Source organism: Pseudophryne corroboree, chromosome 3 (assembly GCF_028390025.1).
Source record: "Pseudophryne corroboree isolate aPseCor3 chromosome 3, aPseCor3.hap2, whole genome shotgun sequence".
Taxonomy (NCBI): domain Eukaryota; kingdom Metazoa; phylum Chordata; class Amphibia; order Anura; family Myobatrachidae; genus Pseudophryne; species Pseudophryne corroboree.
In genome coordinates, this window is record NC_086446.1 from 180,323,366 (window position 1) to 180,341,623 (window position 18,258).

The window sequence follows — 18,258 nt, forward strand, 5'->3', positions numbered from 1 at the left end:
TCTGGAACTAAGAGCAATATACAATGCTCTAAACCAGGCAGAACCTCTGCTTCAGGGAAAACCGGTATTGATCCAGTCGGACAACATCACGGCAGTCGCCCATGTGAACAGACAGGGCGGCACAAGAAGCAGGAGGGCAATGGCAGAAGCTGCAAGGATTCTTCGCTGGGCAGAGAATCATGTGATAGCACTGTCAGCAGTGTTCATCCCGGGAGTGGACAACTGGGAAGCAGACTTCCTCAGCAGACACGATCTTCACCCGGGAGAGTGGGGACTTCATCCAGAAGTCTTCCACATGCTGGTAACCCGTTGGGAAAGACCAATGGTGGACATGATGGCGTCTCGCCTCAACAAAAAACTGGACAGGTATTGCGCCAGGTCAAGAGATCCGCAGGCAATAGCTGTGGACGCGCTGGTAACGCCTTGGGTGTACCAGTCGGTGTATGTGTTTCCTCCTCTGCCTCTCATACCAAAAGTATTGAGAATTATACGGCAAAGAGGCGTAAGAACGATACTAGTGGTTCCGGATTGGCCAAGGAGGACTTGGTACCCGGAACTTCAAGAGATGATCACGGAAGATCCGTGGCCTCTACCTCTAAGGAGGGACTTGCTTCAGCAGGGTCCCTGTCTGTTTCAAGACTTACCGCGGCTGCGTTTGACGGCATGGCGGTTGAACGCCGGATCCTAAAGGAAAGAGGCATGCCGGAAGAAGTCATTCCTACTTTGATTAAAGCAAGGAAGGAAGTAACCGTGCAACATTATCACCGAATTTGGCGAAAATATGTTGCGTGGTGCGAAGATCGGAGTGCTCCGACGGAGGAATTTCAACTGGGTCGATTCCTACATTTCCTGCAATCAGGATTGTCAATGGGTCTCAAATTGGGATCTATTAAGGTTCAAATTTCGGCCCTGTCGATTTTCTTTCAAAAAGAATTGGTTTCAGTCCCTGAAGTCCAGACCTTTGTTAAGGGAGTGCTGCATATACAGCCTCCTGTGGTGCCTCCAGTGGCACCGTGGGATCTAAATGTGGTTTTGGACTTCCTAAAATCTCATTGGTTTGAACCACTAAAAAAGGTGGATTTGAAATATCTCACATGGAAAGTGACCATGCTTCTAGCCCTGGCTTCTGCCAGGAGAGTGTCAGAATTGGCAGCTTTATCTTACAAAAGCCCATATCTGATTTTCCATTCGGACAGGGCAGAACTGCGAACTCGTCCGCATTTTCTCCCTAAGGTGGTGTCAGCATTTCATCTGAACCAGCCTATTGTAGTGCCTGCGGCTACAAGTGACTTGGAGGACTCCAAGTTACTGGACGTTGTCAGAGCATTAAAAATATATATTGCAAGGACAGCTGGAGTCAGAAAATCTGACTCGTTGTTTATATTGTATGCACCCAACAAGATGGGTGCTCCTGCGTCTAAGCAGACGATTGCTCGTTGGATCTGTAGCACAATCCAACTTGCACATTCTGTGGCAGGCTTGCCACAGCCTAAATCTGTAAAGGCCCACTCCACAAGGAAGGTGGGCTCATCTTGGGCGGCTGCCCGAGGGGTCTCGGCATTACAACTTTGCCGAGCAGCTACGTGGTCAGGGGAGAACACGTTTGTAAAATTTTACAAATTTGATACTCTGGCTAAGGAGGACCTGGAGTTCTCTCATTCGGTGCTGCAGAGTCATCCGCACTCTCCCGCCCGTTTGGGAGCTTTGGTATAATCCCCATGGTCCTTTCAGGAACCCCAGCATCCACTAGGACGATAGAGAAAATAAGATTTTACTTACCGATAAATCTATTTCTCGGAGTCCGTAGTGGATGCTGGGCGCCCATCCCAAGTGCGGATTATCTGCATAAGTTGTACATAGTTATTGTTAACTAATTCGGGTTATTGTTAAAGGAAGCCATCTTTCAGAGGCTCCGCTGTTATCATACTGTTAACTGGGTTTAGATCACAAGTTGTACGGTGTGATTGGTGTGGCTGGTATGAGTCTTACCCGGGATTCAAAATCCTCCCTTATTGTGTACGCTCGTCCGGGCACAGTACCTAACTGGAGTCTGGAGGAGGGTCATAGGGGGAGGAGCCAGTGCACACCACCTGATCGGAAAGCTTTACTTTTTGTGCCCTGTCTCCTGCGGAGCCGCTATTCCCCATGGTCCTTTCAGGAACCCCAGCATCCACTACGGACTCCGAGAAATAGATTTATCGGTAAGTAAAATCTTATTATAAAGTATGTAAGTATGTGTATATAAAGTTAGAGAGATATCAGCCATAACTTTAAAACCACTGACAATGGCATCTACTAAGGTGTGGGATGGGGTTGGGTATGCGTGACCAGCGGTCAGCATAACTATGTGAACGCAACAAGCCCCTTGCGGGTCAGAGCAGCCACAAGAAGACTTTGTGGGGTGTTCCCGGTAAGCAGTGGTTAGTACCTACCAAAAGTGGTCCAAGGAAAGGACAACTGGTGAACCGTAGACTGGATCGCTGCCGTTAAAGGAAGGACAACTGGAACCTTCAGCAAGACTCATTGATGCGTGTGGGGAGTGAAGGCTAGCTCATATGATCTGAACCCACAGAGGAGCTTCCGTAGCACAAATTGCAGAAAAAGATAATGCTGGTTATAATAGAAAGGTGTTAGTACACCCAGTGCATTGCAGCTTGCTGGATAGGTGCAGACAGGCTAGAGTGCCCATGCTCATCGCTGAAGTGCCTACTATGGGCACATGAAAGCCAAAGCTGTACCGTGGAGCAATGAAAGAAGGATGAATCGCATTTTCTTTTACATCATGTGGACAGTCGGGGGCTTGTGCATTTTTTACCTTGGGAGGGGATGTACCAGGATGCACTTTGGGAAGAAAGTAAGCCAGAGGAGGTATTGTGATGCTATGGGTCATTTCCAGCTTTGAAACCCTTGGGTCCTGGTTTCAGTGGCGTAATTTCATCCCAGTTGCCCAGAGGCAAGATAAATGTTGGTGCACCCTCCCATGCCATTTTCTATCCACAGCTCCGCTGAGAGGAAGCTCCCCAGGCTCTCCCCTGCAGAATCACGGTAGAAGAGGGTAAAAAGAGAGGGGGGGCACATAAATTTGGCGCAAAAACAGTATATACAGCAGCTACTGGGTTAACACTAAGTTACTGTGTGATTCCTGGGTCATATAGCGCTGGGGTGTGTGCTGGCATACTCTCTCTCTCTCTCTCTCCAAAAGGCCTTGTGGGGGGACTGTCTTCAAATAGAGCATCCCCTGTGTGTGTGGTGTTTCGGTACGCTTGTGTCGGCATGTTTGACGAGGAAGGCTATGTGGAAACAGAGCGGGAACAAATGAATGTGGGGTCGCCGCCGACACCCGATTGGATGGATATGTGGAAGGTTTTAAATGATAATGTTACTTCCTTGCATAAAAGGTTGGATAAAGCTGAAGCCTTGGGACAGTCAGGGTCTCAACCCATGCCTGATCCTATGTCGCAGAGGCCGTCAGGGTCTCAGAAGCGCCCACTATCCCAAATTGTTGACACAGATATCGACACGGATTCTGACTCCAGTGTCGATGGCGATGATGCAAAGTTACAGCCTAAAATGGCTAAAGCCATCCGTTACATGATTATAGCAATGAAAGATGTGTTGCACATCACAGAGGAAACCCCAGTCCCTGACAAGAGGGTTTATATGTATGGGGAGAAAAGGCAAGAGGTGACCTTTCCCCCTTCACATGAGTTAAATGAGTTATGTGAAATGGCTTGGGAATCTCCAGATAGAAAACTGCAGATTTCCAAACGGATGCTTATGGCGTATCCTTTCCCGCCAACGGACAGGTTACGCTGGGAATCCTCCCCTAGGGTAGACAAGGCTTTAACACTATTATCCAAGAGGGTAGCCCTGCCGTCACAGGATACGGCCACCCTAAAAGATGCTGCGGATAGAAAGCAGGAGGGCATCCTGAAGTCCATTTATACACATTCAGGTACCTTACTAAGGCCGTCGATTGCGTCGGCCTGGATGTGTAGTGCTGTAGCAGCATGGACAGATACCTTATCTGAGGATTTTGATACCTTGGACAAGGATACTATATTACTAACCCTGGGGCATATAAAAGACGCTGTCCTATATATGAGAGATGCTCAGAGAGACATTAGCCTACTGGGCTCTAGAATAAATGCAATGTCGATTTCTGCCAGAAGGGTCCTGTGGACTCTGCAATGGACAGGCGATGCCGACTCAAAAAGGCACATGGAGGTTTTACCTTACAAGGGTGAGGAATTGTTTGGGGACGGTCTCTCGGACCTGGTCTCCACAGCTACGGCTGGAAAGTCAATTTTTTGCCATATGTTCCCTCACAACCTAAGGAAGCACTGTATCACCAAATGCAGTCCTTTCGATCACAAAAAGGCAAGAAAGTCCGAGGTGCGTCCTTTCTCGCCAAAGGCAGGGGTAGAGGAAAGAAGCTGCACAATACAGTTAGTTCCCAGAAACAAAAGTCCTCCCCGGCTTCCACTAAATCCACCGCATGACGCTGGGGCTCCACAGGCGGAGCTAGGCCCGGTGGGGGCGCGTCTCCGAAATTTCAGCCACAAGTGGGTTCACTCCCAGGTGGATCCCTGGGCTATAGAGATTGTGTCTCAGGGATACAAGCTGGAATTCGAAGAGATGCCCCCTCACCATTACCTCAAATCGGCACTGCCAGCTTCCCCCTTAGAGAGGGAAATAGTGTTAGCTGCAATTACAAATTGTATCATCAGCAGGTGGTGGTAAAGGTTCCCCTCCTTCAACAGGGAAGGGGTTACTATTCGACAATGTTTGTGGTACCGAAACCGGACGGTTCGGTCATACTCATATTGAATTTAAAATCCCTGAACATATACCTGAAAAGGTTCAAGTTCAAGATGGAATCGCTCAGAGCGGCCATCGCAAGCCTGGAGGAGGGGGATTTTATGGTGTCTTTGGACATAAAGGATGCTTACCTTCATGTCCCCATTTATCCACCTCATCAGGAGTATCTCAGATTTGTGGTACAAGATTGTCATTACCAATTCCAGACGTTGCCGTTTGGTCTCTCCACGGCACCGAGAATATTTACCAAGGTAATGGCGGAAATGATGGTGCTCCTGCGACGGCAAGGAGTCACAATTATCCCATACTTGGACGATCTCCTCATAAAGGCGAGGTCCAGAGAGCAGTTGCTGATCAGCGTGGCACGCTCTCGGGAAGTGTTGCAACAGCACGGCTGGATTCTGAATATTCCAAAGTCGCAGTTGATTCCTACGACTCGTCTGCCCTTCCTGGGCATGATTCTGGACACAGGCCAGAAGAGGGTTTATCTCCCGATGGAGAAGGCTCAGGAGCTCATGACACTGGTCAGAGACCTATTAAAACCAAATCAGGTGTCGGTGCATCACTGCACACGAGTCCTGGGAAAGATGGTGGCATCATACGAGGCCATTCCCTTCGGCAGGTTCCATGCGAGGACCTTTCAATGGGATCTGTTGGACAAGTGGTCCGGATCACATCTACAAATGCATCGGCTGATCACCCTATCCCCCAGGGCCAGGGTGTCTCTCCTGTGGTGGTTGCAGAGTGCTCACCTTCTCGAGGGTCGCAGATTCGGCATTCAGGACTGGGTCCTGGTGACCACGGACGCAAGCCTCCGAGGGTGGGGAGCAGTCACACAGGGAAGAAATTTCCAGGGTCTGTGGTCAAGTCAGGAGACTTGCCTTCACATCAACATCCTGGAACTAAGGGCAATATACAACGCCCTACGTCAAGCGGAGACCCTGCTTCGCGACCGACCGGTGCTGATTCAGTCAGACAACATCACCGCAGTGGCTCATGTAAACCGCCAAGGTGGCACAAGGAGCAGGGTGGCGATGACGGAAGCCACCAGAATTCTTCGCTGGGCGGAGAAACACGTAAGCGCACTATCAGTAGTGTTCATTCCGGGAGTGGACAACTGGGAAGCAGACTTCCTCAGCAGGCACGACCTCCACCCGGGAGGGTGGGGACTTCATCAAGAAGTCTTCACGCAGATTGCAAGTCGTGGGAACTGCCACAAGTAGACGTGATGGCACCTCAACAAAAAGCTACAGAGGTATTGTGCCAGGTCAAGAGACCCTCAGGCGATAGCTGTAGACGCCCTGGTGACACCGTGGGTGTTCCAGTCGGTCTATGTATTTCCTCCTCTTCCTCTCATACCCAAGGTGCTGAGAATCATAAGAAGAAGAGGAGTGAGAACAATACTCATTGTTCCGGATTGGCCAAGAAGGACTTGGTATCCAGAACTGCAAGAAATGCTCACAGAGGACCCATGGCCTCTGCCTCTAAGACAGGACTTGTTGCAACAGGGGCCCTGTCTGTTCCAAGACTTACCGCGGCTGCGTTTGACGGCATGGCGGTTGAACGCCGGATCCTAGCAGAAAAAGGCATTCCGGATGAGGTTATTCCTACGCTGATAAAGGCTAGGAAGGACGTGACGGCTAAACATTATCACCGTATATGGCGAAAATATGTTGCTTGGTGTGAGGCCAGGAATGCCCCTACGGAGGAATTCCAGCTGGGCCGTTTCCTTCACTTCCTACAGTCGGGAGTGACTTTGGGCCTAAAATTGGGTTCCATTAAGGTCCAGATTTCGGCCCTATCCATCCAAAAGAACTGTCTTTTCTCTTCCTGAAGTTCAGACGTTTGTAAAGGGAGTGCTGCATATTCAGCCCCCTTTTGTGCCTCCGGTGGCACCTTGGGATCTTAACGTGGTGTTGAGTTTCCTGAAGTCACACTGGTTTGAGCCACTTAAAACCGTGGAGTTAAAATTTCTCACGTGGAAGGTGGTCATGCTATTAGCCTTGGCTTCGGCTAGGCGTGTGTCAGAATTAGCGGCTTTGTCACATAAAAGCCCCTATCTGGTTTTCCATATGGACAGGGCAGAATTGCGGACCAGGACCCATCCACAATTTCTGCAAAAGTGGTGTCACCTTTTCATATGAACCAACCTATTGGTGCCTGTGGCTACTTGTGACTTGGAGGATTCCGAGTTACTAGATGTGGTCAGGGCTTTGAAGGTTTATGTAGCCATAACGGCTAGAGTCAGGAAAACTGAGTCACTGTTTATCTTGTATGCACCCAACAAGCTGGGTGCTCCTGCTTCAAAGCAAACTATTGCTTGCTGGATCTGTAACACGATTCAGCAGGCTCATTCTGCGGCTGGATTGCCGCTACCAAAATCAGTAAAAGCCCACTCCACAAGGAAGGTGGGCTGCCCGAGGGGTCTCGGCATTACAACTTTGCCGAGCGGCTACTTGGTCAGGTTCAAACACTTTTGCAAAGTTCTACAAGTTTGATACCCTGGCTGAGGAGGACCTTGTGTTTGCTCAATCGGTGCTGCAGAGTCATCCGCACTCTCCCGCCCGTTTGGGAGCTTTGGTATAATCCCCATGGTCCTTACGGAGTCCCCAGCATCCACTAGGACGTTAGAGAAAATAAGATTTTACTTACCGGTAAATCTATTTCTCGTAGTCCGTAGTGGATGCTGGGCGCACGTCCTAAGTGCGGACTTTTTCTGCAATGCTTGTATATAGTTATTGCTTACATAAGGGTACTGTTATAGTTGCATCTGGGTTGATCTGATGCTCTATTGTAGTTCATACTGTTAACTGGGTAAGTTTATCACAAGTTATACGGTGTGATTGGTGTGGCTGGTATGAGTCTTACCCTGGATTCCAAATCTTTTCCTTGTACTGTCAGCTCTTCCGGGCACAGTTTCCTTAACTGAGGTCTGGAGGAGGGGCATAGAGGGAGGAGCCAGTGCACACCAGTATCCAAATTCTTTCTTAAAGTGCCCTGTCTCCTGCGGAGCCCGTCTATTCCCCATGGTCCTTACGGAGTCCCCAGCATCCACTACGGACTACGAGAAATAGATTTACCGGTAAGTAAAATCTTATTTTACGCCACACCGTAGTGCCAAAATTCATATTACGCCACACAGTAGGGACCAGAATACAAACAAATGTGACATTATAAAAAAATAAATAGGACATGGCTAAAACCAACAAGGTTCTGGGGTACCTAAATGTAAGTGAAGTCAGACAAGGCATCATGTGGACACGGGATTAATGCTATGACGGGACTTGCTTGCAGACATGTCAAGATTACTTACAATTAATCCAGCATTACCGGGGTAAGAGAATTGCTACTGGCCTACAGCAGCAGGCACTGCAGGTACAGCCAGTTGTACAAAGCAGAGGAGATGAATGGAAAATCGGTGATGATCTGGACAAATCCTGCCCGCTGCTCTGTTTGGTGAGCCCCTCTCTGACTTGTGGCCTCAGGCCCTTTGTGCTGCTCTGTGTAGCCAGGGAACACACTTCCTGGGACTATGCGCTGTCGTTAGCCAGCTCAGGGATGGTTTGGCAGCAGCTGGCTGCCCGAGCCGCAGCAGAGAAGGAGAATAGGTTGGAGCATGGGCAGGGCTGGCCTATGTGGGCAGTATCGTGGAAGATGGGCCCCACGTTAATCCACCACTGCTGCTGAAACTTTATCCTTCAGCGGTGCATTCAGCGCTCCCAATCCTGCCCCTTTCCACACCACGCCCCCTCACAGGACAGTATTGTCACCGGCATCGTACTTCAAGTACTGCTATTGGAGACTGGCGGTGAACGGCAGATAGAGTTGTTGGTCTCAGCTGCGGGAAGGACACTGAATAGGTACAGTGGAGTACAAGGCTGTACCCCGGCGGCAACTGACTCCATTTTCTCCAGCAGTTCTGCCCCTGCCTGGTATTCATGTGGATGTTACTGTGACCAGGGCTGTCTTACCAGCGTTATAAGTCCTAATCAAAGAACTTAACTGGGGCCCCGACCTACCCATTCATAGGTATAAATAATAATAATAAAATGATAACTTACCCCTCCTACAGTCCGGCACCATCTCTCCACATGCTTCCATACAGTGAATGGCTGGCAGCACTCTGATTGGATAGCTTAAGCCATCCACCAGTCAGCATGCTGACAGCAATTCACTGTCAGGGCTGCATGCTGGGATGCAGGTAGAGAATGCTGCTGCCCATTCTTATTGTGTGTAATTCACAAACAGTGTCCGGGCATTCTCTTCCGGTCTCCCAAGAGGCACATGCCCAAGCCTGCCCTGCTCAAAGGCCTCTAGAATCGTGAGGCCCTGGGCAGCAGCCCAATGTGCTTGCTTAAGATGGCCCTGAATTTAACACGTACCATCTACCTAGACTTTGTTGCAGACCAAGTACTCCCTGATTTGGCTTCTTTAAACAGTATAATACGCTCTGGCACACTGCAAAATTTGTTCAAGAAGTGTTTGAGGAAAAGGGCATAAAGCTAAAGGTGTTGACTTGGCCTCCAAAGTACCCAGTTTTCAGTCCGATCAAGCATCTGTGGGATATTCTGGTGAAACAAGTCTGAGCCATGGAGGCCCCACCTTGCAACTTACAGGATTTAAAAGATCTTCTGCTAATGTCTTGGTGCCAGATACCTCAGAGGTCTTGTGGAGTCCATGGGGTATATTCAATTAGCAGTGATAACGGACTTTTCACGTGAAAAGTCCGGTTTTCGGGTGAAAAAACGGACTTTTCACGTGAAACGCAATTACAGCCTTTTCAACTTTCCGTGAAAACTTATCGGTGATCATTTTTTCACTAATTTCACTTCACCTACTCTGAGCAGGTGAAAAGTTGGGAAAAGTCACTATTTTAAGGTAAAAATGTTTGGATATTGTCCAGAACTCCTGGGACACCCCCCTTAATGACTAATTAGGCACGTTGAAGTTTTTAATTATTTTTAATTGGCCAATAATGACATGTCATTTTTGGGGTGAAAAAGTTCAAAGTGATGGAAATTGGGGTTCAAGGTATGGGACAGGTATATTGGGGTGCTTTATGAGTGGGACAGGTGTTTTTAGGCTTGCAGATGGGAGTAATCGGTCTGTTTCCAATTTTTTTTAAAGTACCCCAAAATGACCCAAATATATACTTATACCCATTTTCATGTACCCCAAATTTAATGAGCATTTATTTTGCTCAAAAAAAATTGCTTTCTATCATTTTTTTGCATTTTTAAAATAATGCATATAACAGCCATTTCACACAATTTAAGTCCCCAAAAACTCTCTAATGTGATCTCTAAAATACTTCTGTTTTCCTATGTTAGTTTAGCATTTTTTGGGGTACAGGCTGATTTCCCCATTTTCACCTGCACTTTTCACTGCAAGAATTTTCACGTGAAACCCGTTTGGAATTGAATAGGTCGAAAAACGGAGCGTTTTCGTGGCAATTTTCGGCCGACTGCCGCGAAAAAATTTTGGGCGAAAAATTGCCGCGAATTTGCGGATAATTGAATATTCTAGCATGTCTTGAGGGGTCAGAGCTGTTTTGGGGGCAAGAGGGGGACCTACACAATATTAGACAGCTGGTTTTAATGAGTAAACCAAAAAATAATCATGTACCCAAGGCGCAAACACACTTGTGCAGCCACCTGAGAATGGGAAGGGCCACTTCACCCTTAAATACAGTACAGTTGCAAAGAAAAATTCTCAAGCAATAAGCGCTCAGTGCTGTTTCATAGTATCAGTACTTACTGTCCATATGTAGAGCACAGAATCACCAATTCGGGTGGTCTTCTGTATGCAGTTGGGCTCCCGGCGCTCAGTATACCGGCGCCGGGAGCCCGACAGCCGGCATACCGACACTTATTTTCCCTCGTGGGGGTCCACGACCCCCATAGAGGGAGAATAAAATAGTGTGGCGCACGTAGCGCGCCACCGTGCCCGTAGCGTGGCGAGCGCAGCGAGCCCGCAAGGGGCTCATTTGCGCTCGCCACGCTGTCGGTAAGCCGGCGATCGGGCGCCGGGATGCTGGTCGCCGGAAACCCGACCGCCGGCCAGCCGTAGTGAACCCCACCAATTCAGATGCCTCTCTTCCAGATGCTGTCCTTCTGTCCTGATATATGATGTCCTTCCATCCAGAGATGTGTCTTGTGATATCATACAAAGAAAGACGATAATGACAAATCATAGTGCAATATGTCCTTAAATGCCAGGATCTATTCTGTGATCCACTAAATATCCAATGCGCACCCCCACTCACAATGTAGCATGCATTTAGCCGCATATAAAGATATCTTTTATCTGAATTGTCCTCTATACGATTTTTCACATATTATGATGCGTACCGTACTCGCTTATAGACAGATGTTAGTCCTCATATCACGGTTTCTTTATGGAACGCTTTGCCAGCATCCCCCTCTCCATATGCAATAACGTAGAAGTGAGAATAAATAAAGTTAAAAAGGTTTTATTCTAAAAATTCATGAAAAAATATATACAAAAGGGCAAATGCCACACACAAATAATCCTGTCTGAGGTGGGATGTGATACACTGGTTGTCGCCAGTCTGATGTTGAACACAATTCCAGCCTCAAGAGAGAAAGTAATGATGTTAGCCCGCACTCTTCCAACGTGTTTCTACCCGCTAGGGGTCTTTTGTCAAGGAACGAGAGTGCCAATATGATAAGGATATTTAAATCAGCCCACCAGAAATTGTTACAGATACTAATTTCATTCACAAAACGGGTTACCATGGCAATGCGTTTCCACGTGTACCCAGCATTCCCGGTAACCAAAGATTTCTCCATTTTGCCTCCTACATGCCTGGCACAGACGTTCAGCCTCTCCATATGTGAGGTACTTCCGCCCGCCCGTGACATTGCAGGTGGTTTTAATGGCTGGTTCATATACATATATATTTGCTCACGTGCCAGAAATCATATTTACGCAATGTGTAGGATCATTAAAACAAAAGAACTGGCAAATAAATTGTGGATTTAGATTTGGACAAAAACAATTAACTTCTGTTGCATGTTTAATGTAATAACAAAGGTTCTGCAAGCTTTGCAGTGGGAAGATGTTTCAGATTAAAGGGTAAACTGAATTGTAGTGGGTAGAGGTTTGTATTTTGCTTCCTGTATAGAAAACCTTTGCAGGCCACAAACTATAATAATGAACAGTGGTTATAGAGAGCTCTTTACATTCTTATGACCTTTGTGATAGTAGGTCTGCATGCAAGCATTAAAACTCAGGATTTTTAGAACATAGAGCTATAAAACTGGGATATACAGTACCGTGCAAAAGTTTTAGGCAGGTGTGGAAAAAGTGCTGCAAAGTAAGAATGCTTTCAAAAATATAAATTTTTATAGTTGTTTTTTTGTTTTGTTTTTGTTTTTTTGTTTATCAATTAACAAAATGTAAAGTGTATGAACAGAAGAGAAATCTATATTTTGGGTTGACCACCTTTTGCCTTCAAAACAGCATCAATTCTTCTAGGTACACTTGCACACAGTTTTCGAAGGAACTTGGCAGGGAGGTTGTTCCATACATCTTTACTAACCACAGAGTGGTGGTCACCGCTAATATTGATTTGATTTAGATTTCTCTTCTGTTCATTCACTTTGCATTTTGTTAATGGATAAATATAAACTATTAATACTTCTATTTTTGAAAGCATTCTTACTTTGCAGCATTTTTTCTACACCTGCCCAAAACTTTTGCACAGTACTTTAGAGTACGTGTATATTTGTATACAAAACAGTGTTCAGTTTGTATTGTTGGTTGGGTTTAATAAGGGGCCTGTAGACGGTCTAATCAACTTCTGTAAATTTTACAGGCTGTGCTTTTTCTCTCTTTAAGATGTGTACAATGCCATTATTTGACCCTTGTTCTGTCAGGGTTTTGTATGGACATATAATTATTTTGAAGTAGTTGCTTAAAAGGCGGCTTGATAACCAGTGCTTTTGTTTTCATGCCATACTAGGTGGGTGGTGGCTATCTACCAAACTACAAGCATCGCCTCGTGTTAGCCGTCATTACAGATTTAGCACGGAACCCATTGGGGTCAACTATGTAAAACACAGCAGGAAATAATATTTAAGCCTGTTTCTACATGCATCAGTAAGGGTATCCGGTTGATAGATACAGTGTCTAGTTAGACAGTCAATAGATAGACACCATATGTTAGATGCCTGTCAGTCACCTTGTGATCGCCCGTGTGATTGCTTTTTTCGCACCATCCAGTCTCTATGCATACACATGCGCAGTACAGACCCGATCGCCCGCTGAGCGAAAACGCACAGCAGCGATCAGGTCTGAATTACCCCCAAAGTACCAACCAATCAGTTACAGGCTGTGTTTGAAAAATGACAGGAGCTGATTGGTTGATACTTTATCACTGTGCAATTTATCACTCTCCAAGGCTGCGCCGTGATTACCCTGTTTGACACTTAAAAATGTTTTTTAAATTACTTTTTATACTATATGTTGATTAAACGTAGACACTGTATCATATCTCTTAATTCACTCCTAAATAAAGCAAGAAACGTCCACGTTTTCAGCTGAATGTATAGGTTATCTTTTTACTTTTTTGTTTTTTATTTTTTAATATGATTTTTTGAAATGTATGTGGTTAGACAGTACAGGCTTTATTGGCACTTTGTTAAACTGGATTCTGCTTCATCACTGTCGATCATGAAGATTGGAGGAGCAAAGGCTTTTGTGTGGACATAATCACCGGTCTTCCAAATCCCAGGCATCCAACAAGAAGATAGCAAGTCCTGATTGCATAGTCATTTATATTCTGCAATTTGCATTGCTTGTGGTAAGGGGGGGTACACACGGAGCGATGTTCAGCTCATTTCTAAGCAATCTGACTAGATTGCTTAGAGCATTGCTCCGTGTGTAGGGGTGCTGACGACAGCGATGCACGGACCCGCGCGTCACTATTGCTGGTGCTAGATTGGCCTGCATGCAGGCATAATCTAGCAGGTCGCTCATTTCACCGCTGGGTGAAATGAGCGGTCCCCCGTGTCCGGCCCCCCCTCGCTCAGCACATCGCACTCTGCTGAGCGGGGGGTAGAGATGTGTGCGGAGCAGTCTGTGCTAGACCGCTCAGCACACATCTCTGGGGAAATCTCCCCGTCAGTACGGCCCTGTAGGGTCATAATTTAGACATCTAGTTCAACTCTTGAAGTTAACAAAGCTTTTCTCTCCCCAGCGGAAGAAGTTGTGTCCTTCCCAGTGATAGAAATTGATCAGAGTAAAATAGTAGACACAAATGGAGCTGGAGATGCTTTTGTTGGGGGTAAGTAGTTTGGTCCAGCATAGCTTAAAGGATGTAGCTTATTTTTATTTTTATTCCCTTTTCTGTTTATCTGTAAATATTAAGTTGTTAGTGTGCTGTGTAAATGGGAAGGCGGGTCGATGCCAACCGTTTCCTGTTCACTCTGTGTGGATGGGCGGCGCTTGGAGATTGTGATCTCCAAGCGTAATCACCGCTGACGTCACCAACCCGGCAATATTCTGAGTTGGAAACGGCAGCGGCAAGGGGCCTGAGGCAGGTCGCAGCCGGGAAGCACCTGTGTCAGGCTCCCATTTGGTGTAAAAGGGGTAGGTAGTGTCTATAATCCTTATACTATACAAGAGCTTGGGGACTTGGCATGTCCAGCAATACATACATTGACCTGTGCTAGGTAAAATTAACCTTTTGTTTAAGTTCGTGTTACAATGCAGCAAATTGTGTGCACATACTGTATGTACAGTACTAACACTTGTCTTAGATTCAATACTATTACAGTACCTCGTGGAAGCTTTTCTCCAGCAAACACAAGAGCTTCCTTACTCAGAAATATACAGTGAGCACCAATGTTTAAATATTTGCTAAACTCTAATGCCAGAATGTAATGAAGTCTGAGTCGGCAATGCAGGATGCCGGCCGAACTCTAACTTTTTTTTTAAAGGGGCAGTCATTTACAAGGCATGGTTTAGCATTTTAAACGATTGTCCCTTTTAAAAAATGTCCAAGTTTGTTCAGCATCCTGAATTGCCGCCGAACTCGGACACATTACATCCCGGCCTGAATCTCCTTTGTTGACAAGGCTGTGATGGCGTGAGCATTTGCCGCCTAGCGCTAATAGCCAAGCTACAGTAAGCTAGGACTCATACATACTTTTCTCTTTTGTGGTTCACTCTATTTGTTTGTTGCCAGGCACAAATGCGTGTTTAGTTAGTGATTGTTGTGTAATATAAGCTGCTTGTAATGTTAGCTTTGCTGTGCTGTTGGCATTGTAATTAGAGGAGCGAAAGGCAGATTAGTAATCAGGCTTGCATCAGGAACTTTCCACAAGACAATATGCTGCAGCAGGTTAAAATCATTATATGTATTTCTTATAATAATTATATTATCTATATTACAAGTGAGCCATATAAAGAATAAGTCTTTACTTAATATAAACTGCCGAAAAGAAGCGTAGGGAGCTAGAGCTCATTATTTTTAAAGTCATCCATAAAAGGATTTTTTGCAGGAACACCTACTATCAGCCAACGATATGTTGTTCTTCAGTAGCTGGAGAGTGCAAGAGGTGATCCGGGGTTATATAACTGTCCATGGTGAAAGGTGTGAGCCAGGTTGGGAGTGCATTGGGAAGTATAGATCCACCCCTGGGGCATAGTAAGTTTCAGATGCTCATATTCACAAATCAATAAATGATTTATTTAACATTTCTCTTCTCCAGGTTTCCTTTCTCAGTTGGTTTCTGAGCAACCCATGGAGGAGTGTATCAGAGCTGGTCATTATTCAGCCAATGTGGTTATCCGACGGTCTGGCTGCACTTTACCAGAGAAACCGGAGTTCAAATAATGAAAGGGAATAAGAGCCTGTGAAAACATATATTTTCTTGTCCCTACATCACCCTCACCTCTTCACAGGCACATTAAAGGAACTTGTACTTTCTGCTCCTGTCACCTCTAAAAATGTTTTATGTACCCTCCCCGTTCATCTGTCTACCTCTGCTCCAGTGATACTTGTCTAGTATTTGGGGAGGGCAACTTCCAATACTTAGGTTACCAGTAGGTGATGTGATGCTAAGATAAGCCACATTGTTATTAAGGCAATATGCCAACAGCGCCTTTTTTCCAGTTTTTTTAATCTTTTGTAATGCTGCTGTTCCATTCATAAATTAGTAAGTGTTGGTTACAGTCCTGGGAGGTCCCAGTATAAGGTACATACTCCTACTGCATTCATTTCTCCCCAGTACCTGACTTTAGAGCGTTTCCTATACATTTGTGCCCTCAAATCAGCGCCCGATCGTGTTTTGTATGATGTGCTCATGTATCTCCATTTTTGGGGAAAAAATACTATTACAATGTGTAAGCTTTAATTCTGTCACTTACTGGTAACCAAACTCCTGTAAACCCTTTTCATATACAGGGATGAACAGGAAGTATGTACGCACACTCATCCCTACAGCAGAAGTGCTGGGGGCTTTGTACCTGACAAAGCGCAGTGCTTGCACCCATCTGTCACCGCGTTGCTGTACATGTCCATAGTTCACTCACTCTGCTGCTGTATAATTCCTTACTGGCGATCTTTACATACAGTGAAGCAGAAGCCTGTAGTAATAATAATTGTAATCTCCATGACAAGATGAACTGCCTTTCACCAGTGCCCTCATACAACCCTGTGTAAGCTATAAATGTGTTTTGTGTTTTTGCTTTATTTAAGAACTTGTAAAAACTGTCAAAATCAGGTACAGAATTTGTCTTGGTATGTTAACCACGTTATGCCAAAATGTATTTTGAATCCGGACATGGTCAATGTGAGGCTGCCAACACCTGGTTGGGAAGCGTGCTGCTGGTCCTCTCTTGCAGTGGTTGGGTAACAACTCACAGTTTAGTAACAGTTTTAAAGAAAGCTTTTGTCTCTCTCCCTCCCCTTTTTATTGGAATGTGGCAGTTGGCAGAGTCTCTCTGTGACACATTCTTACAAGGTGTAATTTGATACTGACGAATAAAACAAAATCGACTTGTATGATTCTTCGTCTTGGCTCTGTTTTGTTCAGTACAACATAAGTTACTTGACAGTAATCTGTGACACAGAGCAGCTTTTGTAGTGGTTTTCCTACAATTCTGGAAAATTGTCAAGGATTAAATACACCGCTATTATCCACAGTGAATATCCAATCCATATATGTAGGTTTAACCTAATTACTCATCACAATATCACCCTTGATCTGAGTATTAAGTCACAGTAAAGTTAATTGAGGCATCAATTATAGTGTAAAATAATTTGTAAACTGCTACTAATACACATTATATTACACAAAACCAGATCTTCAATGGTTTTATTGGTATTGTGGGCCTGTTTCTGAGGTGGGAGGAAAGTAAAAAGGAGGAATTAACTGCACATGGACAAACCGTGCTTCACTGCATGCAGGGTAAACACTGGCTACTTTTGCATGTAGCCCACAAATGTTGGTACAACTCAGAACGATGTTTGTTGTTTCTTTTTCATCCACTAGGGGTCACTGGAGTACTCTTGGGATATGGACGGGGCGTAGCCGGGAATGGCACATTTAAATATTTAAATTAGTAACTGGTTACCCCCTCCATACTCCCATAGAGACTCCAGTATTTTTCTGTGCCTCCAGTCGGGAAGTTACTAGTGGATGTCAGTTCCACAGAAAACTTCAAGGTTTTTATTTTTATTTTTCACTTTATCCACATCCCTTCCCCCCCCTTCCAAAAGGCGTGGGTCCGGGATAGTGGAAGCTGCTATACGCAGCTACTGGCGTGTCGGTCCTCTCTAAAAAGAGCACCCTCTCAGCCACGTGCGGACTACCTGCAGAATATATTTTTATATTTTGTCAAAGAGATGACTGCAGCCTCCGTCGGCACATGGAAGCGGGACGGTGCTTAGCAAAGAAGCCCCGTCATGGCCTCCACGGGTGGTGCAGGTACTGAGCGGTTAGGCAGCTCTCACTGCCGCCGCTCACTCATTTATTTACTATATGTGATTATTAATGTCTGCATGTGTTTATAAGAAAATGCTGCCTGCCACACTCTCCCCACACAGCAGAGCCTCCTTTTTTTATTGGAAAATAGCGGGGAGGTAGTGGGCAAGTGACCGGATACGCACTGAGCTCTCCGGTCACAGCCGCCAGCGCCGTAGTAATAGGGGATAAGCCGCTGGGCGCTTGCAGGGGGAGCCAGCGAGCAATCCCCGACACTACCGCAGGGGCGCTCGCTGCTCCCCGCATCTCCGTATGCCGCCCTCCTCACTTTCAAGATTCACAGCGGGTCGGGAGGGGAGAGCGGACAAGCTGACCGCGGACAGCTACTGCCGCGGCCCGCTCTTTCCTCCGCTCCCCAATCTCCGGCAAGTCCGCTCCGGCCACCAGCCGCTCCAGTCCCGCCGGTCCCTACTACCGCCGC

The 18,258-nt window shown here is 46.1% G+C and overlaps 1 protein-coding gene across 4 annotated transcripts in view; it reads left to right on the plus strand.

Annotated features, from left to right (window-relative positions):
- The window catches only part of ADK (adenosine kinase), a 671,242-nt gene extending 654,387 nt beyond the window's left edge, over positions 1-16,855 (plus strand). For all 4 annotated transcript variants that reach the window (XM_063958650.1, XM_063958649.1, XM_063958652.1 and 1 more), the window contains 2 exons: positions 14,045-14,131; positions 15,561-16,855. In XM_063958650.1, coding sequence (XP_063814720.1) covers positions 14,045-14,131; positions 15,561-15,685 — 212 coding nt within the window. In that variant the 3' untranslated portion in view covers positions 15,686-16,855. The remainder of the gene's footprint in view (positions 1-14,044; positions 14,132-15,560) is intronic.
- Positions 16,856-18,258: the final 1,403 nt, after the last annotated feature.